Source organism: Eptatretus burgeri, chromosome 6 (assembly GCF_056783735.1).
Source record: "Eptatretus burgeri isolate ZD-2024b chromosome 6, Ebu_testis_v1, whole genome shotgun sequence".
In the NCBI taxonomy this organism is placed as follows: domain Eukaryota; kingdom Metazoa; phylum Chordata; class Myxini; order Myxiniformes; family Myxinidae; genus Eptatretus; species Eptatretus burgeri.
Genome location: NC_140966.1, coordinates 86,469,194 through 86,496,303, shown reverse-complemented (window position 1 = coordinate 86,496,303; position 27,110 = coordinate 86,469,194). Strand labels below are relative to the sequence as shown.

Genomic DNA, 27,110 nt, shown 5'->3' with positions numbered 1-27,110 from the left:
TGAGGAGTGCTTGCCATGTGCCAAGTTTCAATTTTTTTCCTTTGTCTGGTTTCAGAGATAGAGATCCAACGTTTTTCTGTTTTTCCAACATGGCTGCCACACCACGTGACCGATAATGTCATAATTATCGTTAAAACATTCCACATGAGTAGTTGCACCTATGGTGAAAATTTAGTCTCAATTCACCAACCACATTGCAGAGAAAAACATGAAAGTTCTGTGTGGACAAACAAACAAACGGACCCAAATGCAATACCCTCTCCTTCAGCAAGGGTCATAACAACACAAATAATAACCGCATTATATTAATGTTATAACAAAACAATATTAATACCAGTAATATCCCCTCTCCCAAAGGGGTTTCCTCCTTCGACAAACACCATGTCAATGTGTATAAATAGCTTATCGTGACATTTTGTGGGGTTCCACTACCAGAAGTAAAGAATATAATAACTCACAATTATCTTTTATCTTTCGTACGATTATCTTTCGAAACAGTCGCTATGGATGAAAACTGAAACTGAGGAAACCCGGGGTGTGTTCAGTTACCAAGCAGCTAACTCGCTCTTGCCAAAACAGCTGTTCCTCATCAACGGTTTTGAACGGAGTGCTTGTTTGAATACTTAAGCCAATTGGCAAGCGCTGTTCAAGAAACATGGTAACTGCACACACTCCTGATATTCTTGAGGGCCGACCCGAGATGTACTGCAATCTAAATACTCCAGAGAGGAATGACTTCCTGCCACTCCCGTTGGGAACGGTTGTACTCGTGGTCAAAACGTGAACGCCTTTTGTTTAAATCAGACGAAATTGGTGAGAAATTCTCATTCTGCGTGGCTGCAGGCCACGTTTAATGATTCTTCTGAAATTATTCAGAGCCTGGTTTAAAACCGTTGCCAGGCAGTATTTGGCTTGCGGGCCGTAGTATGTGCACGCCTACTATAAACACAGCCCAGAAACATCCTAAGACATACATCGGACGGGCACGTCTGGAGATAACCAGCGCCCGGACGCGTCTGGAGATAACCAGCGCCCGTACACGTCCAGGAAAACCCACCTCACAGAGAGAAACACCACCTGGAGATAAACACTACCCGATCACACCCGGAGCCAAATACAGCTCGGAGATAAACACCGCCTGGACACATCCGGAGACAAACACTGCCTGAAAATAAACACCAACTGATCACGTTCGGAAACAAACACCACAAGAGATAAACACCGCCCAAACACATCTTGAGATAAATGCTGCCCGGACATGTCGGAGACGAACACCGCTCAGTCACGTCCTGATATAACTAACGCCTCAACACGTGCGGAGAAAAACACCATCTAGACAGGTCCGGAGACAAACACCGTCCGGAGAAAAACACCATCTGGACAGGTTTGGAGACAACCACCGCTTGGGCACATCTGCAGCCAAACACTGCCCGGACATGTCCGGAGACAAACACCGTCTGGAGAAAAACACCATCTGGACAGGTCTGGAGACAACCACCGCTTGGGCACATATGCAGCCATACACTGCCCAAACACGTCCAGAGACAAACACCGCTCGGACAGGTCCGGAGCAAACACCGCCCAGACAGGTCCAGAGACGAGCACCGCCCAGAGAAAAACACCATCTGGACAGGTCCGGAAACAACCACCGCCCGGACAGGTCCGGAGACAAACACCGTCCGGAGAGAAACACCATCTGGACAGGTCTGGAGACAACCACCGCTTGGGCACATCTGCAGCCAAACACCGCCCGGACACGTCCGGAGACAAACACCGCCCGGAAAGAAACACCGCCCGGACACGTCTGGAGCAAACACCGCCCGGACAGGTCCGGAGCGAACACCGCCCGGACAGGTCCGGAGCGAGCACCGCCCGGACAGGTCCGGAGCGAACACCGCCCGGACAGGTCCGGAGCGAACACCGCCCAGACAGGTCCGGAGCGAACACCTCCCGCACAGGTCCGGAGCGAACACCGCCCGGACAGGTCCGGAGCGAACACCGCCCGGACAGGTCCGGAGCGAACACCGCCCGGACAGGTCCAGAACAAAACACCATCTGGACAGGTCTGGAGACAACCACCGCTTGGGCACATCTGCAGCCATACACTGCCCAAACACGTCCAGAGACAAACACCGCTCGGACAGGTCCGGAGCAAACACCGCCCAGACAGGTCAAGAGACAAGCACCGCCCAGAGAAAAACACCATCTGGACAGGTCCGGAAACAACCACCGCCGAGACAGGTCCAGAGACAAACACCGCCTGGACAGGTGTGGAGACAAACAATGCCTGGACAGGTCCGGAGACAAACACCGTTTGGGCACATCTGCAGCCAAACACTGCCCGGACACGTCCGGAGACAAACACCACCCAGACACATCCGGAGACAAACACCGCCTGGACACGTCTGGAGCAAACACCGCCCAGACAGGTCCGGAGCAAACACCGCCCAGACAGGTCCGGAGCAAACACCGCCCAGACAGGTGCAGAGACGAGCACCGTCCAGAGCAAAACACCATCTAGACTAGCCTGGAGACAACCACCGCTTGGGCACATCTGCAGCCAAACACTGCCTGGTGACAAACACCGCCCGGACAAGTCCGGAAACAAACACCGCCTGGACAGGTCTGGAGATAAACACCGTCCGGAGAAAAAAAACCATTTGGACAGGTCTGGAGACAACCACTGCTTGGGCACATCTGCAGCCAAACACCGCCCAGACATGTCCGGAGACAAACACCGCCCACACACGTCCGAAGACAAACACCGCCCACACACGTCCGAAGACAAACACCGCCCACACATGTCCGGATACACACACACACACACACACAATTATTAAAGATAATAGTGACTATGTCTTTGATGGTGAATAATAATTTTAATTTTTTCATGTTAAGACAAAATATACTGTTGACACCATCATGTTAGCCAATTTCCCAGTCCAAATGCCGGTGAATTGCATCAAAGCGGTTGTGCCGGCCGACTGATTCAGTCGTTCCGAGCTGTATCACAGACCTGTTTAAGCACGATACCTAGCTTCCCTGGAACTACGGAGCCAGGACATGCATCATGCTGATCGTTGCCGTGAGTCTGTTAACTCTAATGGCAACTGAGGGGAATCACTGGGCACACACATGGTCTTGTCCTGGGTTCTAATCCCCCAAACCCAATCTGCCCTTTCACAGGCATGTATAATCAAACTGGCATCAAAACTCTCAAAATCACCCACATACCAAAGAGTTATATATAATGTTTGAAACATACTGTGAAAGGGTTTGAAGCAATACTGTATAATAATAATTAATAATAACCCAAATCCGTACGTGCCCACAACTCAACAGACAAATGAGAACCTTAACGATCTAATTCCTTTCGGTCTCAGACATTTCTCAGGATATAAAGACAAAGATCGCAGAGGAAAGGAAATACTGCTGCTGTGCCTGGCAGAACACATGGAATTCCAAGCGGTGTGACAGGCTGGCCAGAAACAGTTCATGGCCATGGACTGAATCTGACTTGAGGAGGGAAGTGAATGCATCCTGCTTTGGGGGGGACATGGCTCCAGCTGTGGTGGCAAAGGCTTTGTTCAGGGGGAAACCCCATTGGAGCTAACATGCAGTCTCCGCTGCAAGCTCCATGTGCATCTGATCCAGTGCTATTTGCGTCACCCCTATTTATAGTTGCCACCATCCCACACAACCGTTACCTCATTTTTCCCCCTCTCCATTCGCCTGTACTCAGTTCATGGATATTTTATCGACAGTTTATCTGCAGTTCATGGATATTAAAAAAAACAGCTAGTGAGGAAGACCTTCCCGTCGATGCGTCGCTTCCTCGTAGAACCACCTCCAAGATGAGGCCAAGGAGTCGCACCAAGCCAGGAGCCAAGCGGAGAACAAAGAGCTCCGAGCAACCAGCTCAACTCTCTTCCGATGAACAAAGCGAGGATCAAGAACTCCGAGCCGAGCAGAACCCGAAGGCCTGCTGAAAAGCCAAGCCGAAGCAAAAAGCCTCCACCTCGCCAAGCAGAACCGAGGCTCACTGAACCAAAAGTCTCAACGCTCAAATATAGATAATCCCCTCTGCTGACCTGCCACTCAGTACTTTTGGCTCACTTTGCATCATGGGGGCTGATGGGTTTTTGGATGGTTTAAAGGAACATTTTAGAATTTGAACAGATCATAAGGGTAAGAACGATAAAAGGGAATGAAGGGAAAGTGGTTTTAGAAATGAATAAGTGGGTAAAGTTGACGGAATTTTTCTACACATAAAATGACGTATATTCCATATCATAATTAAATTACCTCACAATTACGCCAAAACATGCAATATGGAAAATAATGACCCTGATATGATGCAAAGTCCCCCCCCCTGGAAGTCATTCCCACAACAATGCCCCCACCTTCTTTCTTCAGACTCTCCTGAAACTGCATCCAGAAGGGGGAGCATCGTGAGGTCTGTCTCCACTTACCGAACAGCACAGCTCCCCACCTGAGTTTAAACCTGCATACAATAAATCATAAACAAACAGTTCATCCACAGTCTAATGCATTGTTCCAGTTCTCTCTCAAGAATACACGAAACACTTTAAATTTGGATGCAATTTTCAACAACAAATGTATGTATGGTTGGGATAGGGGTGGCATCTTCTTCTTTCTCTTCATGAGTCCATGAAGTCCATTGTTTCTGGATCCCGCTACGCCAGAGCATCTCCTTCACCCAACACTGTCCATTATGGCCTTGGGTGATTCATCAGTGTGTGCAGCGTACCTTGAATGGACGTTAAATGGGAAGCTGATCTGGCAACATTCATTGGTGGACGTTAAAGATCCCATGGTGTCCTATTATATGCAAAGAGTAGGCGAACTGTCTCAGGCACCTTTGGCAAATTTCAAATTTCTGCCCTAACCAGCAGAGGGCACAGCCGCACCCCAGCCAATGATGCTATCCCCACAGCCGTGTGCTGCAAACGAATAAGAAGACTGATCATTGGAACGCCCAAAACACATCAACCAGCTTTAGTTTAATTGAGTGTGACAGACAATGTTCATTCCTTAAAGAACAGCAAGATATTTGAACATCATCATATCACCACAAGGTTTCGTTGGAGGCACACAGCCCTTTCACTGACACCGTACCAGAATTAATACAAGCCCAGTGAGTCCAACTCTCACTCTCTCAACCTCAAAGGATAAGGAAGAAAGAGAAACGAGAAGCAGCAATAGCAGAGAAAAAAGGGAAGAAATGGGGGAAAATAAGCGGAGTGGGAGAGTTAGAGACTAAAATACACAGCACAACAATATGGAGTTCCTGAACGTCCACTTAAGAACCGAGTCTATGATACGACACCTAAAAACGAGGCACAACCAGGCTCCAGTTGCTCAAAACTGGGAATTTTAACCACTGGATAAGACCGATCATGTGGTTAAAATGCTTATCACATGGTTAACGTTAACTAACTGACAATGCATCAGCTAGTGAGGAAGTGTCATGTTTGTAACACATGGCCAGACACAGCTATAAACCAGAGGTCGTTTATTTCCACCACCAAGCGTGGCACATGTGGAAGCAGAAGAAGAATAATCACAGCTTGACCTATCATGTCACCGAGGAGCGCATGATTCGAACAATGCAATATTTGGGTCTGTACTCATATAAACCAATGTTATTAACAAAGGGAGAGAAAAAGGAATTTAGCAAGAACAGTATCTGCCATATTTGTGAGGAGAAAATTGAGGGAGAGGTTAAGGTTAGGGATCACTGTCATCTTACTGGTAAATATAGAGGTCCAGTTCATTCCCATTGTTATCTTAATTACAAGCCTCCAAACTTTATTCCTGTCTTTCTTCACAACAACGCTCACTATGACACACATCTATTTCTAAATGAACTTTCAAAGACGTCTGGAGATATTTCTGTCATTCCAAACACAAATCAAAAATACATCTCATTCACTAAAACAATTCATACATCCCCCATAACCCATATCAGATTTGTTGACACATACAAGTTTATGGCATGTCCATTATCTAACTTGGCATCAAATATTAAATATACCATCAGAGATGGGGAATCCCCCGCCATTGAAAAAGAATTGAAATCAGATAAGCGGTTTTCCATTTATTACAAAAAACATTTTTTTCAAGATGGCCGCCCCAGTCGGCCATGTTGGATCCGGCCACACCCAAAATCAACCGCCATTGAAAAATAATTGAAATCAGATAAACGATTTTCCATTTATTACAAAAACTTTTTTTCAAGATGGCCGCCCGTCGGCCATCTTGTTTTCAAGATGGTCAGCCATCTTGGATCCAGCCATGCCCAAAATCAACCGCCATAGAAAAATATATGAAATCAGATAAGCGATTATCAATTTATTACAAAAAACTTTTTTTTTCAAGATGGCCGCCCCAGTCGGCCATCTTGGATCCAGCCACGCAAAACATCAATAAGGTTCTTCCTTTTCAGGTGGTACATGTGTGACCCAATTTTCAAATCGATATGGCGAACAGTTTATGAGTTATCGCACTCACAGCTATAAATGTTGACGCCCAGACGGACGGACGGACAGCCGGACGACCTGGGTGACAACAATATCCCCCTTCCGCCACGCGGCGGGGGATAAAAACTTACCGAATCTTAAATCACATTTCTCAAATCAAGAAGAGATTGATCTCTTATCACAAAAGGGAATATATCCATATGATGAAATGGATTCATTTGAGAAGTTTAAAGAAACACAACTTCCTTCAAGGGAAAGTTTCTATAGCAAGATGAATAAAACTCATATTTCAGAGAGATTAGACACAAGGTAAAAAGGTTTGGGAGAAGTTTAATATTGTTACAGCTGTGGAAATTTGCAATACACCATAAAGGTCCTCAGATCAGTTATGACGCTAAGTCTGAGGTCGGCAACCTGCGGCCCGCGAGCTCCTCCCGTGCGGCCCGCGGTGCCTTGTCCGGATTTCCATTAGGTGCGGCCCGTGAAACATTTTTCTGAACTGACGGCAAATTTAACATATGTGGACATAAGATTCTTCCACATACATCACAGTCTCTGTACGTCACAATAAATTATTTTGGCTTCTAGTCCACTTAACCAGGACTAGGAGGCTCTGTGCGCCAAGTCTGACCATTACGGAGGTCATGACTGTCGTCGTCAGGGCGGTGAACTTTGTTTACGCCCGTGCTCTCAACCACAGACAGTTCCGCGATCTCCTGGCTGACGCTGAGGCAGAGTTCGGCGACCTGATCTACTTCTGCGAGGTCCGTTGGCTCAGCCAAGGAAAGATGTTGGAGAGAGTCTTCAGCCTGAGGGATGAGCTGGTGTCTTTCCTGCGGGAGAAGGGCAATCCTGTCCTTCAGTTCGAGGATCCCGCATGGGTGTGTGACCTCGGGTTCCTGGTGGACATTACCAGACATCTAAACGAGCTGAACATCCATCTGCAGGGTAAAGATGTCTTGCTACCTGACCTCCTCACCTTCGTGAAGGCATTCTAATGCAAACTTCGCCTGTGGGAGCATCAGCTCAACCAGAACAAATTCACTCACTTCGCCCGATTGGCTGAGCTGCGCCCGACCCCCGCTGCCTGCCGTCGCTACGCCGCTGCCCTGTCTGAGCTGCGAGGCGAGTTCGAGAGACGCTTCAAAGATGTGCGCGCCTGTGAGAAAGAGTTCAAGCTATTCTCCGCTCCCTTTGATGTGGATTCTGTGGATGTGGCTGACGACCTTCAGCTGGAGCTCGTTGAGCTCCAGTGCTCAGAGAGCCACCGTGCAAAGTTTGCTCTTTTGTCGCCAATGAAGTTCTGGCACTCACTCTCAGCCTCACGTGCTTTTCCGGCTCTTGTTAGGGAGGCCCTGCGCTTAGCTTCTTTGTTCGAGTCCACATACTCTTGCGAGCAGCTGTTCAGTCGCATGAAGCTGACGAAGAACAAGACAAGAGCACAGCTTACAGACGCTCATCTTCAAGACGTCCTCCTCCTGGCCTCCTCCTCCATCAAGCCGGACATTGACTCTCTGTCTGCATCAAAGAATCACCAGCCTTCACATTAATTGTTTCACATTGTGATTACTGCAAGTCTTAAGGTTCAATTTACAATTACATTTATTATCATTGATTTTTAGGTGTGTTTGTTATTTTTTCGGGTTGGGAGGGGGGTGCGGCCCGCGAGGTGGCTCGAACGTGGCCCAGTGGCCCGCGGCCTGGTTTAGGTTGCCGACGCCTGCACTAAGTTTATGTGCAGATAGGTCTCCGCCGTTGTTTAAAGGGATTTCTTCGGATTTCACCGGACTGCGACCCTTTGAAATAGCCATTTTTCTTTTTCTATCGTTATTTTGCCAAAATGATTTCTCTGCCCCCCCCCCCGGGTGGCGTGCGGGAGGGGGATGAGAGGGCACGCCTCTTTTTAGAAGCTTCCCGCAGGAGCTGGAAGGGGGCGGAGCCGAAAACGGGGAGGAGTCGGGCGTTGGAACCGGAAGGAATAAAAGGGCGCACGAGACGCCAGGTTCGAGGAGTTGTTGGTCGTGGAGTCGTATTGTCTCTTCGGGGGAGCTTCGTCTCTTCGTGGCATTGGGGATGGCTGCTGCTCCGTAGTGTTCGAGATCCGGGTGCCTTCCCTCTGGGCACCAAGTCGTGAGGGTTGTGAGCGGTGGTCCAGGTCGAGGCATGCACGAGAGGAGAGTGCCGGAGAGAGCTCGCCGACCGTCGCACCACGAGGGTGCAGGTAACCAGCGTCGGTCTCGTGGGCCCATTCGGTCATCCACGGCCATAAAGGTTTACGAACCCAGTCTACCCCCTTGCCTATGAGGGGGTCTTTCCTTTTGTTTTGAATGAATGTTGTCGTGGCGCCGTCTGTTAAGTAAAACTGTTAAGTGCATGTACATTCTCATTGTAGTCTGTTGTATTGCTTTCTATTTCCCTTGCTTGTACATTGCATGACTGCCTTGGCTGTATATACGTGCTTGCTTGAATAAATGTCCTTGTGTGAAATGTACCCCGTTTGTCGCGTCCTCCTTTCACCACATTGAAATGCCATCTTGCATCGCGGAATAAATTGGTCTAGGTTGTAAGCACCCGTTGAGTAAAATCGGATCCGGCGAGGTCTGGCGATAATACCCGCACGGTTATCACTGCAGTACGGAACGGACTGCTTAAGCGGTTCGTGTCCTAAACCGACCTGCGCCGAGGCCCGGTCGACTGCTCGTGCAGGTACTTAGGTAGATCTAATTCGGCGAGCGACCCTATTCTGCACGGGTAGACAATTGGCCCGACCGTGGTGAGGTTAAACCCCAACCCGTGACTGGTTCCTGGCAATAGTTCCAGGAGGGTCACGACTGAATTGTCCGTCCGGTGGGCGAGCTGCTACTATTAGTGGAAAGCGGCAGTTCGCACGCCGGCGGGCGCGAATTCATAACAATGTAAAGAATCTTGGAGAATATCACGATTTGTATCTCAAAACTGATGCATTATTATTGACTGATGTGTTTGAGACTTTTAGAACAGTCTGTCATAATAAAAATTCTTATGGATTAGACCCTGCTCACTATTACACAGCCCAGGGTTTGGCTTGGAGTGCCATGTTGAAAATGACAAAACAGGATTTGGAATTAATCAGTGATATAGATATGCTTTTTATGATAGAGAAGGCTAAAAGAGGAGGGTCATTCCACCTCAAATCACCCAGAAAAAAAATAATTTGTAACCCAACCCTCTCAGATTTGGCTAATCTTTTGCATGTATGTTACATATTGTTACGGTGCCGGTGGTCGGCCGCGAACCAACCGCTCTGACGGAGCCGCAAGTCGAGTCGGCCCGACCGATCGCCTGGAATATAGATCGCTGCCCGGATAACTCTGAAGCCGACGGGTCCTTTTGCAAGAACCGTGAAGGGCCAACTTTTCCACCACGTGGTACAGGGTTATTTGCCAATTCTTCAAAATACCTGGAGACTACGTGGCGATCCACCGAGACTCCACACCCTCGACGGAACTCGTACGAAACAAGCCGCTTAAGCGAGCCTGTCCCGTGCGCGATTCCGAGCGGCTTAATCGCCGAGAACCGTCGGTCCCCTTTTATGGCAAACCAACGGCTTTCTAACTACCAACACACGAAATGTTCAGTCAATGAAAGAATCGACGTGACGAGCTGAAAAAATTTAACAATTGGGGTATTTATTAATAAAAATGGGGAACTCGGGAAGCACGTAAGAGCAGAACGATAACAACTATACGAAATGTAATGCAATCATTTACAGCACACAAAGCACTTACCAGTTTCCTACGTGTTAGAGGGGCCCACGGACACACGTACGTACACACACACCCACACCCAAGAAATGGTGGCTGATGCCTTTACGAAGGACTCCAACTCAGAGGACAGATGAGCTGAAACCCAGAACCTATCTCGAACCTCTCCACCTCGTGTGGTCTTCAAGCTATTCGGACCCGGGCTCCAGCGAGAGCGAGGTGGACCCAATCGCCGTGAGCCGCAATCCTTCCCGAGCTCCAGCGAATCCTCTCGTGCTTCCGAACACGTGCTGGTGAGATGAGGCGTCGATCCTTCCCGTCGATGCGTCGCTTCCTCGTAGAACCACCTCCAAGATGAGACTAAGGAGTCGCACCAAGCCGGGAGCCAAGCGGAGAACAAAGAGCTCCGAGCCGAGCAACCAGCTCAACTCTCTTCTGATGAACAAAGCCTCTCACAACACGAACCAAGAGCAAGAAGCCACCACCAGCAGCTTGAGCCGAGCAACCAGCTCAACTCTCTTCCGATGAACAAAGCGAGGACCAAGAACTCCGAGCCGAGCAGAACCCGAAGGCCTGCTGAAAAGCCAAGCCGAAGGAAAAAGCCTCCACCTCGCCAAGCAGAACCGAAGCTCACTGAACCAAAAGTCTCAACCCTCGTCAAGCAGGACCCAAAGGCCTGCTAAAAGCCAAGCCGAAGCAAAAGGCCTTCAAAAAGCCTCGACCCTAACCCGAGCCAAGCAGAAGCCAAAGCTTACTAAAAAGCCAGCCCGAACACAGCAGAGGATCGCTTCTTTATTCTCATCGGCCCCCTCCCCTGCCCTCGGCATGACTCATGCCCTCGTGCTCCATCCCCAGCTCAACCACGGGTGGGAGGGAGTTGTTTACATCCCGTGATTCAGGACGGGAGGGCTCTTCTTCCTCTTCACAGAAGAGGGGGAGGGGCGTCTCCATTGTGTTATGAAAGCTCCCGAACTATTAAATTGAATCTCGCACTTAATCGATTTCTGCCCATTAAACAATGGAAGGTGAACTATCTAGGGAACAAGCACTTATCGATATAACTGACTAAAGGAACCTGAATGTTGTGTGCGATCGAATTCCCAAATTCGTAACAATATGATAGTCTATGTTCACATACAAAATTTTAGCTAAATCGGACTCGGGGTTGACGAGATATGACCTTGAGAACTTTTGACCATTTCGACTAATGTCGTGTTTCCACCAAAATTCAAATCCTCGTATCTCAGCAACCCCTTGCCCTATCTCGATTATTTTGGTGTCGTTGGAAAGGTAATTGTCCATAGAATGCAAATCCAGCATCAGTTCGTCGATCGAGTTAAGTTAGGGGTGGATGATTTGTTGACCTGACATTTGACCTTGATGACCTCGTGACCTGACCTTGCATGAAAATGAAAGTTCATACTGTCTACTATAACATATTGTTGCGGTTGACGAAATTCACAAACCACCATTCAGGTCCCTTAGGTGAGATATCTCGGTAAGTATATGTGTAGTTAGGCCCAAACCCGTTGTCTAGAGGGAATAAATGTCATTCATGCGGGCTGCGACTCTTCAGGATAGCCGTTTTTCTTTTACTATCTTTATTTTGGACCAGCCGCCATTACTACCACCACCAACCACGTCTCAACAGCCATCACACCACAACCACCAACCACAACGCCGCTTCACAACAACAACCACCAACCACAACGCCGCTTCACAACAACAACCACCAACCACAACTCCGCTTCACCACAACCACCACGACCTTTACCGTCACAACTCGCCACCATCGCATCCACACCATCTCGCGCCACTCGTGGGCGCCGATGCTGGACTCGTGTAGGGCGCGCACCGAGCAGCGTGTTCAAAAACATCACGGACTTTCCACAGAAAACGGATTAAAAACGACTCACGCCCACTTTTGTTCCGTCCAATCGGTGAGCGAGGGGCGATTTGGTCCCGCCTCCAGGGCGTTGGAGGGCGGTCGCTATATGCAAATTCATGGATCAAAAAGCATTCACGCCCACTTTTCCTCGGGCCAATGGGGAGCCAGTTAGAGAGGTGAAGGGTCGGAGGCAGAGGGTCAAGGGTGAAAGAGCGAAGCCACGGGGCTTATATAAACGGCTGCGTTCGTCAGTAAAGTAGAGTGTGCGGAGTTCAAGAGAGTCGTCGGTGGAGCTGGAAAGAAGTGGTACTAGTCAGAGTGAAGAGGACGGAGCTGTGGAGAGGTGACGGCGGCGAAGGCGGACGAGGGGGTGCTCGCGTCGGTGCCGGGAGCTGCACAGGGAGAGGCCAGAAACGTGACCGAGGTCGAGGAGGAGACGCTCGCCGCGGGACCCGAGACAGGGTGATATCCTCCTTCCCCCGAGCATCAGCAACCCCCTCCTGTTTCCCCCCGCGCTGAGATAGTGCGACAAAGGGGGCCCCTTTTCCCACCCCCTACCAGACACTGTCCGCGAGGCCCGCGGAGTTGAGGCGCCACCGCCGCTCTGCGTCTCATCATCAGACGGTAGGCCCGACCCGGTCTCGGCCCCAGGCCCGCCTCATCCTGGAGGGTGGTTCTCTTTTCTTTTGCTTTGGGAATATGTGTTGTCGGCGCCGTCTGTGAAGTAAAATTGTAAAAGTGTTGCCGTGTGCCCGGTAGTCGGTTAGATCTGCATTGTTGCATTTGCTTTTTGTGTAATATTGCATTGTCTTCTTCTTTTACATGTGCTTTTGGTGGAATTGTATATGTGTGCTTTCCGTTCATCGCGAAATAAATGTGCTATTGTTGAACTGTTTTCCCGCTTCGCTTCGTCTTTTCTTTCATTGAATCTCCATCTTGCTTCACGTAAAGGGTTGGCCGTGGGCTAAAACGCCCGATAATTAATCGAACCGTCGAGGCCGACTAATAACACCGCTCGGTTATCCCGATAGTACGGAACGGGTCGCTTAAAGTGGCCCATGTCCGAAGTCGACCTGCGGCGAGGTGCGATCGCCCGGTCTACCCTCCGTGTGGGTACTTAGGTAGGTCGAATTTGGCGAGCAACCCTATCCCACGCGGGGGCCGATTGGCACGATCGTGGTGAGACCGAAAGGTCCACCCGTGACTGGTTCCCGGCGTTAGTCCGAGAGGGTCACGACTGGATTGTCCGTCCGGTGGGCGACGTGCCGCGATTCGAGTTACGTGGCCGTCCGCACGCCGGCGGGCGCGAATCCGCAACACTGGTGTCAGGTCGTGCGATATAAACCCATCGCCCTCCACGCGGCACTGGTATCGGAGAACGGGAAAACGGGCTCTCCTGTCTCCGGCTAAATTCACGGGAATCGGTCCAGGGGTGAGAGGAGCGACCCCCGATTCCCTCCAAATTACGAGCGAGCTAAATTAACCCTTTAAGAGAAGCAAGATGGCGTCTCAAGGCGAGCGGGAGCCGGGGGTATTAGAAATGGATGTAGAATGTGTAGAATCCATGGCTCAGGATGAAATCCCCGTGCAGGAAATGTTGGTTGTACAGGAAAACGAACTCGCCCAACTGAACCCAGAGCCCGAAATGGGTGCGGCAGCGGCCGCGGTGTATGACACCTCCCCTCCCCCTCTCCACCAAAACCCTTCCCCAACCCCTGCCGAAACGGCTCATCCAAGCGCACCCGACATGGCCCAGCTATTCACCATGCTGGCAAAAATGTATGCGGAAATGACAGCGAACATGATCAAGCAAATGAACGAAAAGATGGATACATACACAAATGAAATGAAAAACGAAATGAAAGGCATGAACGAAAAGATGAACGGAATGGAAACAAACATGAAGGAAGAAACGAAAAAGCTCCGGGGTGAGATGCAGAACATGGGCCGAAGCCTGCAGGCGGGCATGAAGGCAGTGACCAAGGAGCTAAAAATGACGACTCCACGTGTAGGAACGAACGAGCTGGGAGGGGGTGCAACGGCTGACAGGCCCGCGGTGGAGGCGGGTGACAAAATAATTCGGGGGGCGTGTTGGGCGAGGGTCGTGACTGTGACCGAAAGGGAAAAATTAAATGGGGAGACCAAAACGTGTGAGACGAGACACGAGGTGACGACAAGGGAAATAATAGTTGAGACAAGGGAGGTAAAGAGTGAAGAGGTGACTGAGTTGGCAGAGACACGGGAGATGGGAACGATAAAGGGAAGACTACACGATGAAGACGGGGTAAGTGACGCACACACACACACGGAGGTAGTGGAGGACGATGAGGTTGAGCTCGCGGAGCGTGTAGGGACCCGGTGCGAGCAGCGGGATAGCCTCCTCCAGGAACGAGGGGAGGGAGTATGCCCCCTTGAGGCGAGTCACGACCAGGTGAGTTCGGTCGTGTCGAGCGAGGTTGAGGGGACGAGTGCTGTGGACAGGTGCACGGAGAGCTTGGGGGGTATAGAGGCCCCAGAGACCCTTGTGGGGACACGAATTCCCAGTGTGGTTGTCCCTGTGTGTGTGGTGCAAGGCGTGAGTGCGTCCCCGTGTGTGGAAACGACCCCATGTGTGAGTGGTGTGGTGGCGATGGTGCCAGAGTACGTGCTTCCCAGCACGCCGTGTGTGGATGAGGCACCGTGTGTGGAAGAGGCCGTGTGTGTGGATGAAACGGCCAGTGTGGATGAGGCACCGCGGTTGAGTGCCCCCGCGTGTGTGAGTGAGGGACGGTGTGTGGATGAGGCACCGCGGGTGAGTGCCCCCGCGTGTGTGAGTGAGGCACGGTGTGTGGAAGGCCGCGAGTGAATGGAGCACCACGTGTGAGTGGTATGGTTTATGCAAGGGAGACCGTGTGTGTGAGAGAGCGGTATGTGAGGGAGATGTCGGTTGGCATGCGGGAGCACGCAGCCGCGTCTCCCGGTGTGAATGTAATGGAATGGAGTGTGAGCGTCGTAACACGCGGGAGTGCGTGTGTGGAATGGAGACGGAGACTGCGACAGAGGAAAGAAAGCCGGGTAGCGGCTGTAGTTGTTTTGGGGACCGTGCCGGGTTCACCCAGCAGTGAGCACGAGGTCCGTGCTGTGCAACGCACGAGGCCCCCACGTGCTCGCTTGCGAGAGTGAAGTCCCGGTCCGGAAACGCACGCGGTGGATTTGCCGATCCCGCGGACGGACAAAGTTTAGGCAGGTAAATGGATTTGGACCGGACGGGTTCTCCACGCGATCGTGTGTGTTAAGCTACAACGGGCAAAGCACATGTGTTCGCGTGGGGAACCCCTCGAGACGTGGGGCTTGTTTTTTTTATGCGCACGGTGACGTCATGGCTGCACGTGGGGTTGGAATCCGGCAGGAAGGGTATCCCTGCCGGATGGTACCGTCCAAGGAGGGACGAGGAACACGTGCAGCTGCATGACGTCACGGGCAGGTGCAAAGTGCGCGAGCTGGGAGTTGCCGCGCTGGTGATGCGCATGTAGAAAAAAAAAAAAAAAAAAAAAAAACAAGCCTCACTTTCGGGTGCACAGGATTCCTGGGCAAGGGGTGGAAGACCCCCTTCCCAGGGCACAGGATGGAAACTAGTTAGGGGGAAGGGTTAGCTTAGTTAGACCGACTTCATGGGGCAGGGGTAAGTCCTCATGGAGTCCGTGGAATGGATTAGGTAGAGGGATTTAGTGAGCTTTAGGTTGGGAAATAAAATGATTTATTTGGAGACAGTGACAGACTTGTGGATGTGTAGTGGGGACGTAGCTTAGCTACGTAGGTTAAATGGAACGTGCTATAGTTTAAGGGACGACGTGGGAGCAGGAGTTAGTTAGGGGAGGTAGTTAGCAGGATGGCAGAGTTCAGCGGTGAGTGTGTTGTAGAGTTGGTGAGTGAAGTGGAAGCATGTGCTTGGTGAGTGAGTGAGGCCAGCAGGTCTGTGTGAATGGAGCGAGTCTGGAATGCATGGTGCGATGAGTGATTGGGGGGAGGAGTGACTCCCGCCCAAGGGACCCCGGGGTCAGTATAAAGTGAGTTAGGGGGTTAGTCAAATTGAAAAATGGAGGTTGTTTTGTTGTTGGTGGGGAAGTAGGCTCGAAACCCGTTTGGAGGGGTGCAGGAGCCCTGTTGACGGGCTGGGAGCGTGGCTGCGAAAAGTGAGTATCGCTGAGTGGGTACCCCGGGCACCAGGCTAGTCGGCCGTGGTAGGCCAAGGGCCCATGGGGGGCCGGGATAGCGTAGTGGGCACGGGTGCGTCTGCTTGGTGCGGAGGCCCGGGGCGCCATTAGCCGCGTGGGCAGTGTTGTGGGCACGGGTGACCCTCGGAAAGGGGCCCGGGAAGCCAGCCTGCCACGTGTGCGTTTCAGGGGAGGTGCCATGGGGGGCACTCCCCGGTGTTAGGGAGCTGGTAGGCTCGGAGGCAGTGTAGTGCCCGGGGGTGCCATCGTCGGAGAATCGGCAGAGGGTCGTGCCTGCCAAAGGGAGCCACGTGTCCCAGCCATGAGACCGTGTGAGGGCACGGAGAGAAAATTGGGGGGCGAGGCCCGAAATTGTGAGGACACCAACACAGGCGACGGGAATCTGGGTTGTTAGAACCAATAGTTTAAGCGAGAGGCGCTTGTTGAAAGCCCCGGGGTAGTTTAACAGTTAATGGTTAGGGTAGATAGGAAGTGTACCCCTCCGCACCATCCATCCCCTCGCTCTCGTTGTGGGCCGCTGGACCCACTTCGGTTATAGATCGCTGAACTCTGGGGAGGCCATTCTGAGGCTTGAGTTGGGCCTCGACACAGGACGCTAGCTCTCCCTTATTCCCCTCCGGGAAGGGAACGTAGGGGTTGGGAGTAGGCTAGGTGATAGGATAGGTTAGCCGAACAAGGACAGTACAGGGGGTTAGGGGACGATTTATAGTGGGGAAGTTAAAAAAAAAAAAAGTAAGTTGGGGCTAAATTGGGGTTTGACAAATTAAGGGAGTGGGTATGTACAGTGACAGGCAAAGGCGATAGGTGGGAGGGAGACAGGTAGGTAGGTCCGAGCCCACCTTCTGAGTGGCCAGCACCACTTAATCGGCAGCTATTGTTTTGCTGCAAGGCCTGTGCCGGCTGGATCGTCTGCAGCTGTTTTTCTTCAAGGCCTGTGCCGGCCAGTTCATCTGCCGGCTGTGTTTGCCTGCAACGGCCTGGTTCTGCAGGCTGTGGTTGCCTGCTGCCTTTACCATGCCATGCCATGCCCACTGCCCACGTTCACCAGCCCTGTTCAATTTTGCTTTGCCCCCCCCCCTGTTCATTGCCACGTGCGCCAGGATCAGAAAGCAACAGTTTGCAAGCTGCAAGAACTGCCCTGTTGGCAGCTACAACATGGGCCTGCAGTGGCGGCCCGTGCACCGTGTTTGTGTTCATCCATCCATTCGTTGTGTTCATTGCGTGTGCCACTTGAGCTGGCACGGAGACTGCATTTGTGCAGCCCATGCACCGTTGTGGTTCACTGCGTTCAGTTCAAACCATTCATCCATCCATTCGTTGTGTTCATTGCGTGTGCCACTTGAGCTGGCATGGAGACTACGTTTGTGCAGCCCATACACCGTTGTGGTTCACTGCGTTCAGTTCAAAAGGGAAGGCCTTGGACTGCGTGTGAGCAGCCGGCCACGTTCCCTGTCACCTGCATTGTTTTGAGCCAAAGACTGCATGCGGGCAGCCTGGCTCCCTGTTAACTGCTTTCCTTTTGCAGAGTTCATTGATCCTGGGCCATGGTTTAGTGTAAAATTTGTAAGTTAAGGTTAAGATGTACTGTAAATATGAGTGCGCCCCCGGCATGTCTGTCTTAGCGCCGGCAATTTTATTTAAGTTGTCCGTGTGAGTGAGTTTGTTTAGGTAGTTACGCAGCCCTCAGGTTATTTATTTTGGGGACACGAATACCATGAATGTCGCACTCAGGGATCCGTAGGTAAAATGTACTAGGGGAAAACTACACATGATGGCACACGAAAATTTGACGACTCGGGACGAGTCTGTAAAAAGGGGAGGGGGTAGTGTTGTGGTTGACGAAATTCACAAACCACCATTCAGGTCCCTCAGGTGAGATATCTCGGTAAGTATATGTGTAGTTAGGCCCAAACCCGTTGTCTAGAGGGAATAAATGTCATTCATGCGGGCTGCGACTCTTCAGGATAGCCGTTTTTCTTTTACTATCTTTATTTTGAACCAGCCGCCATTATTACCACCACCAACCACGTCTCAACAGCCATCACACAACAACCACCAACCACAACGCCGCTTCACAACAACAACCACCAACCACAACGCCGCTTCACAACAACAACCACCAACACAACGCCGCTTCACCACAACCACCACGACCTTTACCGTCACAACTCGCCACCATCGCATCCACACCATCTCGCGCCACTCGTGGGCGCCGATGCTGGACTCGTGTTGTGCGCGCACCGAGCAGCGTGTTCAAAAACATCACGGACTTTCCACAGAAAACGGATCAAAAACGACTCACGCCCACTTTTGTTCCGTCCAGTCGGTGAGCGAGGGGTGATTTGGCCCCGCCTCCAGGGCGTTGGAGGGCGGTCGCTATATGCAAATTCATGGATCAAAAAGCATTCACGCCCACTTTTCCTCGGGCCAATGGGGAGCCAGTTAGAGAGGTGAAGGGTCGGAGGCAGAGGGTCAAGGGTGAAAGAGCGAAGCCACGGGGCTTATATAAACGGCTGCATTCGTCAGTAAAGTAGAGTGTGCGGAGTTCAAGAGAGTCGTCGGTGGAGCTGGAAAGAAGTGGTACTCGTCAGAGTGAAGAGGACGGAGCTGTGGAGAGGTGACGGCGGCGAAGGCGGACGAGGGGGTGCTCGCGTCGGTGCCGGGAGCTGCACAGGGAGAGGCCAGAAACGCGACCGAGGTCGAGGAGGAGACGCTCGCCACGGGACCCGAGACAGGGTGATATCCTCCTTCCCCCGAGCATCAGCAACCCCCTCCTGTTTCCCCCCGCGCTGAGATAGTGCGACAAAGGGGGCCCCTTTTCCCACCCCCTACCAGACACTGTCCGCGAGGCCCGCGGAGTTGAGGCGCCACCGCCGCTCTGCGTCTCATCATCAGACGGTAGGCCTGACCCGGTCTCGGCCCCAGGCCCGCCTCATCCTGGAGGGTGGTTCTCTTTTCTTTTGCTTTGGGAATATGTGTTGTCGGCGCCGTCTGTGAAGTAAAATTGTATAAGTGTTGCCGTGTGCCCGGTAGTCGGTTAGATCTGCATTGTTGCATTTGCTTTTTGTGTAATATTGCATTGTCTTCTTCTTTTACATGTGCTTTTGGTGGAATTGTATATGTGTGCTTTCCGTTCATCGCGAAATAAATGTGCTTATTGTTGAACTGTTTTCCCGCTTCGCTTCATCTTTTCTTTCATTGAATCTCCATCTTGCTTCACGTAAAGGGTTGGCCGTGGGCTAAAACGCCCGATAATTAATCGAACCGTCGAGGCCGACGAATAACACCGCTCGGTTATCCCGATAGTACGGAACGGGTCGCTTAAAGTGGCCCGTGTCCGAAGTCGACCTGCGGCGAGGTGCGATCGCCCGGTCTACCCTCCGTGTGGGTACTTAGGTAGGTCGAATTTGGCGAGCAACCCTATCCCACGCGGGGGCCGATTGGCACGATCGTGGTGAGACCGAAAGGTCCACCCGTGACTGGTTCCCGGCGTTAGTCCGAGAGGGTCACGACTGGATTGTCCGTCCGGTGGGCGACGTGCCGCGATTCGAGTTACGTGGCCGTCCGCACGCCGGCGGGCGCGAATCCGCAACAATATCAAAAAAACTGGAGGGGTAGTATTTTTTGTTCTCGAGATATTTTCGGCCAAAGTTTAAAGGTCGTAAAAATGCAACCAAATCATGACGTACATAGACATGCCCAGGCTTGTCAGTTTACAGTCAATATTGTGCCCAGACTCATCCCAATCATAGTTGATGACACATGTTGGTTCCACTACAAGTTGTAACATGCTCCTTTGGTGTGAGTGCGATAAGATTACAAGTGAAGGAGACATACATACACGAGTGAAGGATTACATGCACGAGTGAAGGATTACATGCACGAGTGAAGGATTACATGCACGAGTGAAGGATTACATGCACGAGTGAAGGATTACATGCACGAGTGAAGGGTTACGTGCACGAGTGAAGGGTTACGTGCACGAGTGAAGGGTTACGTACACGAGTGAAGGTTTACGTACACGAGTGAAGGATTACGTACACGAGTGAAGGTTTACGTACACGAGTGAAGGATTACGTACACGAGTGAAGGATTACGTACACGAGTGAAGGATTACGTACACGAGTGAAGGATTACGTACACGAGTGAAGGATTACGTACACGAGTGAAGGATTACGTGCACGAGTGAAGGATTACGTGCACGAGTGAAGGATTACGTGCACGAGTGAAGGATTACGTGCACGAGTGAAGGATTACGTGCACGAGTGAAGGATTACATGCACGAGTGAAGGATGACATACACGAGTGAAGGATGACATACACAAGTGAAGGATGACATACACAAGTGAAGGATGACATACACAAGTGAAGGATTACATACACAAGTGAAGGATTACATACACAAGTGAAGGATTGATGACGTCACTCGCACACCGAACGCAGGGGGTTGCCCTCTGTCTGGAGCGGAATCGGGAAGAGACTTGCGTCCTGTCTTGAGGCCCAACAAAGCCTCAGAATGGCCTCCTACAGAGTTCAGCGATCTTACCCACAGTGGGTCCAGTGGCCTACAGAGAGCAAAGGGATGGATGGTGCGAAGGGGTACATCTCCAAACAAAGTCAAACCATTTGCTAAGCTGGAAAAGAATAAAGAGGCACAGAAAGCATTTCAAAGCCTGGCGACTGAAACAGAACTGAGTCAAAAAACTCGAAAGACCCTGCAAACCTTCACCACAATCATGTATGGTGCAGAGGACACCAGCAAGGTGACACTCAATGGTTATCGGTACAAGGTGTTTGAAAAGGGCTGTGGACCAAAGTCGACAGCAAAGAACCCCTTGGAGAAACTTAAGGGCATAAACGCAAGTGCCATTCCACCATGTGAGGCAGAGCTCATTATGCATATGAAACGTGCATCATTTGTTGCTCACATGTGGCTGAATGCTGATGTCACCAAAATCCAACAGCACCCTTCGGAATCAAATGGTTGGGACTTTGACAATGGATATTATCAGCCAATTTGGCATGAAGGGCCACAGATGCCAGACACCCTGGTTCCACAGGAAGATGAGCTCAATGGTGATGAAAGTATCGAAGAGGAGAACATAACCGTCTCATCGGATGACGAGTCAGACTGGACAGAAGATGATTAAGGAACACGATGCACAACAACCAGTTGCTGCCTGTGACTTCTTTAATGTCATCAATACAATCAAACTTCAGTTAGAAATAACTCCATTAGTAATTTCATATAATTAATCATGATCATTACAACTCAGTACCAATTATCAGCAATCACTCTCGCATTTTCGTCCATGTTGCAATTTTGTTTCAAATTTTATTAAACTCCGTTTTCGCATATATAATGTATATTGTTCATTCATTTTATCCCCGTTCTTAAGTGGACTTGGTACAGGAGTTGATACTTAAGAATGGCGGATCTTGATTTTCACCCCAAAGATGAACAATTTAGCGCTAGTTTTATTCATGTACCTAATTAAGGTAATTAACCCCCCCCCCCCCCGTCCCAGCAGCACTGACCCTCACCTTTCACCCATTCTTAACTGGACTTGGTGCAGGATTTGACACTTAAGAATGGCCGAAACTTAGTCAGGGTACCCTACTGGATATTTTGGTTCAAGTCTCATTTTTGTACTCGATCATGCTAATTAACATGGTAATTAGCACTAATTAGGGGCGTTCTTAAATAGGCTAAGTACAAGAGTTGACACTTAAGAATGGCGGATCTTTATTTCTATCTTCTCGGAGAACATTTTGGCACAGGTTTCATTCATATACTCAATCATGCTAATTAAACTTGAAGTTGGGGGTACTTTAAGTGGTTGCCCCCAGAAATGGTACGGGAGATGAAACTTAAGAATTCCCGTTTGAGGGTCCCATGTTGTATCCCATCATAATCCAAGCCTCAAACCTTTTGTACTCGCAATGCTAAACAAATCTCCATGGGCTCCCGGATTAGTTGAGTTAGACTAAATGGAAGATGTCCTCAGGCAAATGATCGGGTGAACAGAGAGCAGAATGTTTGTGGTCCAACATTATTGTCTTTTCATTCAATTTGTCAACGAAACCACGGGTAAAAATGCCTCGTACTCGATATTCGTGATACAAGTCTCCGTTGATCGCTTAAAGCCAGCTTTTATTGATGTGTGGACAGTCTACATCTCTTCTGCACCATGTTGTATTAAAGAAAATATTTAATGATTCTCACACTTACCTTTACGTAGCAATAGTAATGCCCTGACGTTCTATATTTTCCGACATGCACAATCACGGCATAGAGATTGTACGTCAGCCTGGACTCACGACACTCAGCCAAATGGTCATGCAGGTCCAGCTCTTCAGGAAACCGAACATTCTGGAACGCAGATGAAAAAAAGCAAAAACGTTCAGAAGCTGTCATAAAATTCTTGATGTACTTTCATCTGTCAAAATTCACCGACTCTTTCTGCCTTCTGCCGAAACATTACATCATGTGAAACTACTGAATCTCCACCAATGCTTTTGCTAAATCCTGGACAGATTTGATAGAATTTACACAACATCAATTATATTATTCTTCACACATATTGAGGTCTTGACCCCAAATAGTTTCCACTGCCATTTAAAACAACTTTCATTTTATTAACCTTGTTAATTTTGGAGTCCTCATAAGGCAGAAATCTCTTCAATACCAGTGTCAACACCTTTGGGCCTTGATGAACGGAGTAATGTTTCCACATGGTTTTCCTCTGGCAACTGAAAGAGGAACGTGAAATGCAAAGAAAAACACCAGATCATAACGTTTCATTCACACAAATTAAGGTTGAATAACAGAAAAACTTAAAGCACTTCCTTACCTGCTGCAATAGAAATCCTCTATATATTCCCATTCCATATATCTCTTCAGACATTTCTTCACACTCGACACATCCTGCACACGAAGTTTGAAAAAATGGACGGTAAAAGAGTCAAAAACTGATGTTAACCAGAGTTGGTGTCAAAGCCACGCAATGCTCGCCTGTTTATACATTTATCGTTTTTAAAAGACGAGTCTAATAATTAATATTTTTTATAAAGCATTGCAGTGAAGTATAATTATAAAGCAATATATGTATTTGTATATTGTAATCAGTAACAAGAGCGCAAGTGAGCACAATATATGCCCTAACAAGAAGGTATATACAGAATTGTGCTGCAACATGGAAAACAGCATCCTGGTTGCCATGGCAACCACTTTAGATGACGAAGGTATGTCAGGACACACCGTCTCCACAGTCTGTACCTCTGTACCAAAGATGAAACGTGAAAGTTGAAAACTTTGGGAGTTAGAGTGCGGACAGGAATGAACGGACAGACAGACAGACGGACGGACGGTATAACATAATATGCTCCGATGTGTGTGTGTGTGTGTATGTATGTATGTATGTATGTATGTATGTATGTATGTATGTATGTATGTATGTATATATATATATGTATATATATATATATATATATATATATATATATATATATATATATATATATATATATATATATATATATATATATATATATATATATATATATGCCTGGTGTTGGCGCAGTGGTTAGGGCAGCGGCTTGGGATCCAAAAGGTCCTGAGTTCAAGCCCCGTTGGGCCACTGAATTAATACACCAGGGGGTTGACTCAGCCTGTCATCCTTCCGAGGTCGGCAAAATGAGTACCAGTATACTGGGCCGGTGTATACCTCGGTTAAAATAGGTGTACCATATCCCTGTGTTGTAAGAGGCGACCAGGGTTGTGTCAGGAAGGGCATCCGGCGTAAAACATGTGCCAAATCACAATGCGGATCATACGGATGATCCGCTGTGGCGACCCCGAACGGGAGCAGCCGAAAGAAGAAGAAGAAGAAGATATATATATATATACATATATATATATATATATATATACATATATATATATATATATATATATATATATATATATATATATATATATATATATACATATATATATATATATATATATATACATATATATATATATATATATATACATATATATATATATATATATATATATATATATACACAGTAGACAAGGCGTAAGTCGTCACCATCGGGACCGAGAAAAAAGTGACGACTTAGAAATGTGACGACTTGCGCGTATGCGAACATTCATGATGACTGTGGGGTGAAGGATGAAGTCGCGCGTGGCCTGGACTCGTATGTGTGAGAGCCGGCTATTGTACCAAAAGGAAAACACAATCCTCGGGGCATAGGTGGGGGTTCATTGGTGAGTTGGAAAGTGATCAAGCAAAGATGGAATTCATGAATCAGTTTATCAAAAGTAAAGATAATGAACAACTCTGTAAGACAACTCGTATACCATCGGTGATGGTATGGTGACAAATTACATGACACACAGTCATCGTGGTGATGATTACCACTCAATGCCTATGTGTAAGTGAGTGCGGTAATGTACAAAACAAGCCAAGATAAAACCATGATCGGACTTCAACACTAAGCTCGATCGATCCTTTACTTCTTCGCGAAGTAATCCGTTATGTTTGAATGCCTCAAACTCTTGGGCATCTGGTGCATGAGAAAGGATTCAAACCGGTCATTGTATTCCATGATGTTGTCTGGGCAATCCTCCACCGAAAGACAGTATCGGCGCATCACATCCAGACATTATCGGCGAATCCACGCTGCCGGATTCCCCACCTCACTTTGAATCTGTCTATCCAGTGCATTGGCAAGGTCTCGGCATCATCATGCCCGAGGTCCGCAGCGAATTTACATGCCTTCAGCAGCAACATTTCACCGTCCAACCGAATATTTAGCTGAGCCGACATTTGCCGAAACCAGATGATGAGCGCGTCATCGACATCTTCAAAGGACACACATTTCACGCGTTTCACACTTACCACCGGCCTCGCGATCTTCTCCACTTGTCCTAATATCTTGCCCTTATTCTTCAAGATATCGTTCAATGTCTGCCGTTTGATGTCCAACTTCTCAGCTGTGGCTGTTTTCTTCATCAGTGGGTTTGCCTCACAAAACTGGATAATGTCGTATTTTTCTTGGTAGGTTTTAGTTGTAAACCAGTGCGATCAACGTGTGTACGCAGTTATAAATAGTCCATCACTGACGGTGTAAACCAATGAGCGAGCATCACGATTCCATGAAATCGGGCTTCTCACGAGGCAGCAGTTCCATGTGACTAGTTAGGAGTGGTAATTTACTTGAGTTTCCATTACGCGGGAACGGACAACATCTGACGACTTAGACGAAGTGACGATTTAGAGATGACGACTTACAGCGGGATGACCCTTTATTCAAAGGGATTTAACATGAGATAAATTCGGGACTTTTTGACACTGTCGACTTCGGCGAAGTGACGAGTTACACGCTGCCGACTTACGCCTAGTCTACTGTATATACATATTGTTGTCGTTGGGGAAATTCGCAAACCACCATTCAGGTCCCGTAGGCGAGATATCTCTGTAAGTACATGTGTAGTTAGGCCCAAACCCGTTGTTTAGAGGGAATAAATGTCATTCATTCGGGCTGCGACCCTTTAAGATAGCCGTTTTTCTGTTCTATCTTTATTTTGAACCAACCACGTCTCAACCGCCATCACACAACAACCACCAACCGCAATGCCGCTTCACAACAACAACGCCAACACCCACGGCCTTTACCTTCACAACTCGCTCTCGCAAACATCGCATCACCGCCATTCCAAGCGTCGCCATGGCCATAAACCACCACAATGGACCCTCCACCACCTTCACCTCTCCTCCTTCTGCCGCCATTCCCGCGCCGCTTGTGGGCACTGATCCTGGACTCGTACAGGGCGCGCGCCGAGCAGCGGGTGCAAAAAGCGGCCTTTCCGGGGAAGTCGGATCAGGAATGATTCACGCCCACTTCCGATCCCTCCAATCATTAAGCGCGGGGCGATTTGGCCCCGCCTCCAGGCGCGTCGGAGTAGAATCGATATATGCAGATTCGCGGATCAGGAATGATTCACGCCCACTTTTCCTCCGTCCAATGGGCGAGCGTGGCTCCGCCCCCGAGCCCATCCTGATCCGAAAATCTGCATGTGGGTTCTCCTGTCGCACTATAAAGCACCGAGCGCGGGGCGAATTTAGTCAGTTGAGAGTTTCTGTTTCGGGCTCGAGTTGGAGAGGTGTGGCGGCGGCGAAATGTGGCAGCGGCAGTCAAGACGGGTCTGGAGGAGAGTCGGTCTGTCGGGGTTCGGAGTCTGTCGGGGAGCTGCAGAGAGGAGAAGCCGGGAACGTGGTCGAGGGCGCAGTGGAGTCGCTCGTCGCGGGACCCAAGCAAGCCAGCTATCCTCTTTCCCCAGAGCATCAACAACTCCCCCTGTTTCCCCCCCGCGCTGAGATAGTGCGAAAAGGGGGGCCCCGTTCCCACCCCATTCCAGGCAGTGCCAGCGAGGCCCGCGGAGGAGCGCGGAGTCGGGGCGCCACCGCCATTTTGCGGCTCATCACAAGACGGGTAGGCTCTACCCGGTCTCGCGCCCACAGACCATTGCTGCCCCCTTGTAGTTGAGGGTGGCCCCTTTTCTTTTGCTTTTGAGTATATGCGTTGTCGGCGCCGTCTGTAAAGTAAAACTGTGTAAGTGTTGCCGTGTGCTCGTGTAGTCGGTAGTAGATCTGCATTGTGTTTCTTTTGTTGCAATTGCTTTTGGTTCATAATTGTTGTGTTTGTTTTACATTTGCTTTTGGTGCATAATTGTTGTAATTGTATATGT

At 49.5% G+C, this 27,110-nt stretch overlaps 2 protein-coding genes across 2 annotated transcripts in view; one reads left to right on the top strand and one right to left on the bottom strand.

Moving 5' to 3' along the window:
• The first annotated feature begins 7,147 nt into the window (after positions 1–7,147).
• LOC147025256 (general transcription factor II-I repeat domain-containing protein 2B-like) lies at positions 7,148–8,053 on the top strand. The gene is made up of 2 exons (XM_085887071.1): positions 7,148–7,384; positions 7,523–8,053. Exons 1-2 carry the CDS (start codon positions 7,148–7,150, stop codon positions 8,051–8,053), a joined length of 768 nt encoding a protein of 255 aa, XP_085743197.1.
• A 13,862-nt stretch (positions 8,054–21,915) lies between these two features.
• Positions 21,916–27,110, bottom strand: part of LOC147025255 (ubiquitin carboxyl-terminal hydrolase 17-like protein 6) — a 75,292-nt gene continuing 70,097 nt past the window's right edge. Inside the window, exons 3-5 of the mRNA XM_085883678.1 lie at positions 23,203–23,276; positions 22,993–23,101; positions 21,916–22,721 (exon numbers count right to left, since the gene is read on the bottom strand). Of these exons, the coding sequence (XP_085739804.1) occupies positions 22,548–22,721; positions 22,993–23,101; positions 23,203–23,276 (357 nt within the window). The 3' untranslated portion in view covers positions 21,916–22,547. The remainder of the gene's footprint in view (positions 22,722–22,992; positions 23,102–23,202; positions 23,277–27,110) is intronic.

Excerpts from the sequence above, each read along its gene's own strand:
- LOC147025256 (XM_085887071.1), top strand. The coding sequence starts at position 7,148 with ATGACTGTCGTCGTCAGGGCGGTGAACTTTGTTTACGCCCGTGCTCTC. Across the intron at positions 7,385-7,522 it reads AGTTCGAGGATCCCGCATGG|CATCAGCTCAACCAGAACAA; the intron begins GTGTGTGACCTC and ends CGCCTGTGGGAG.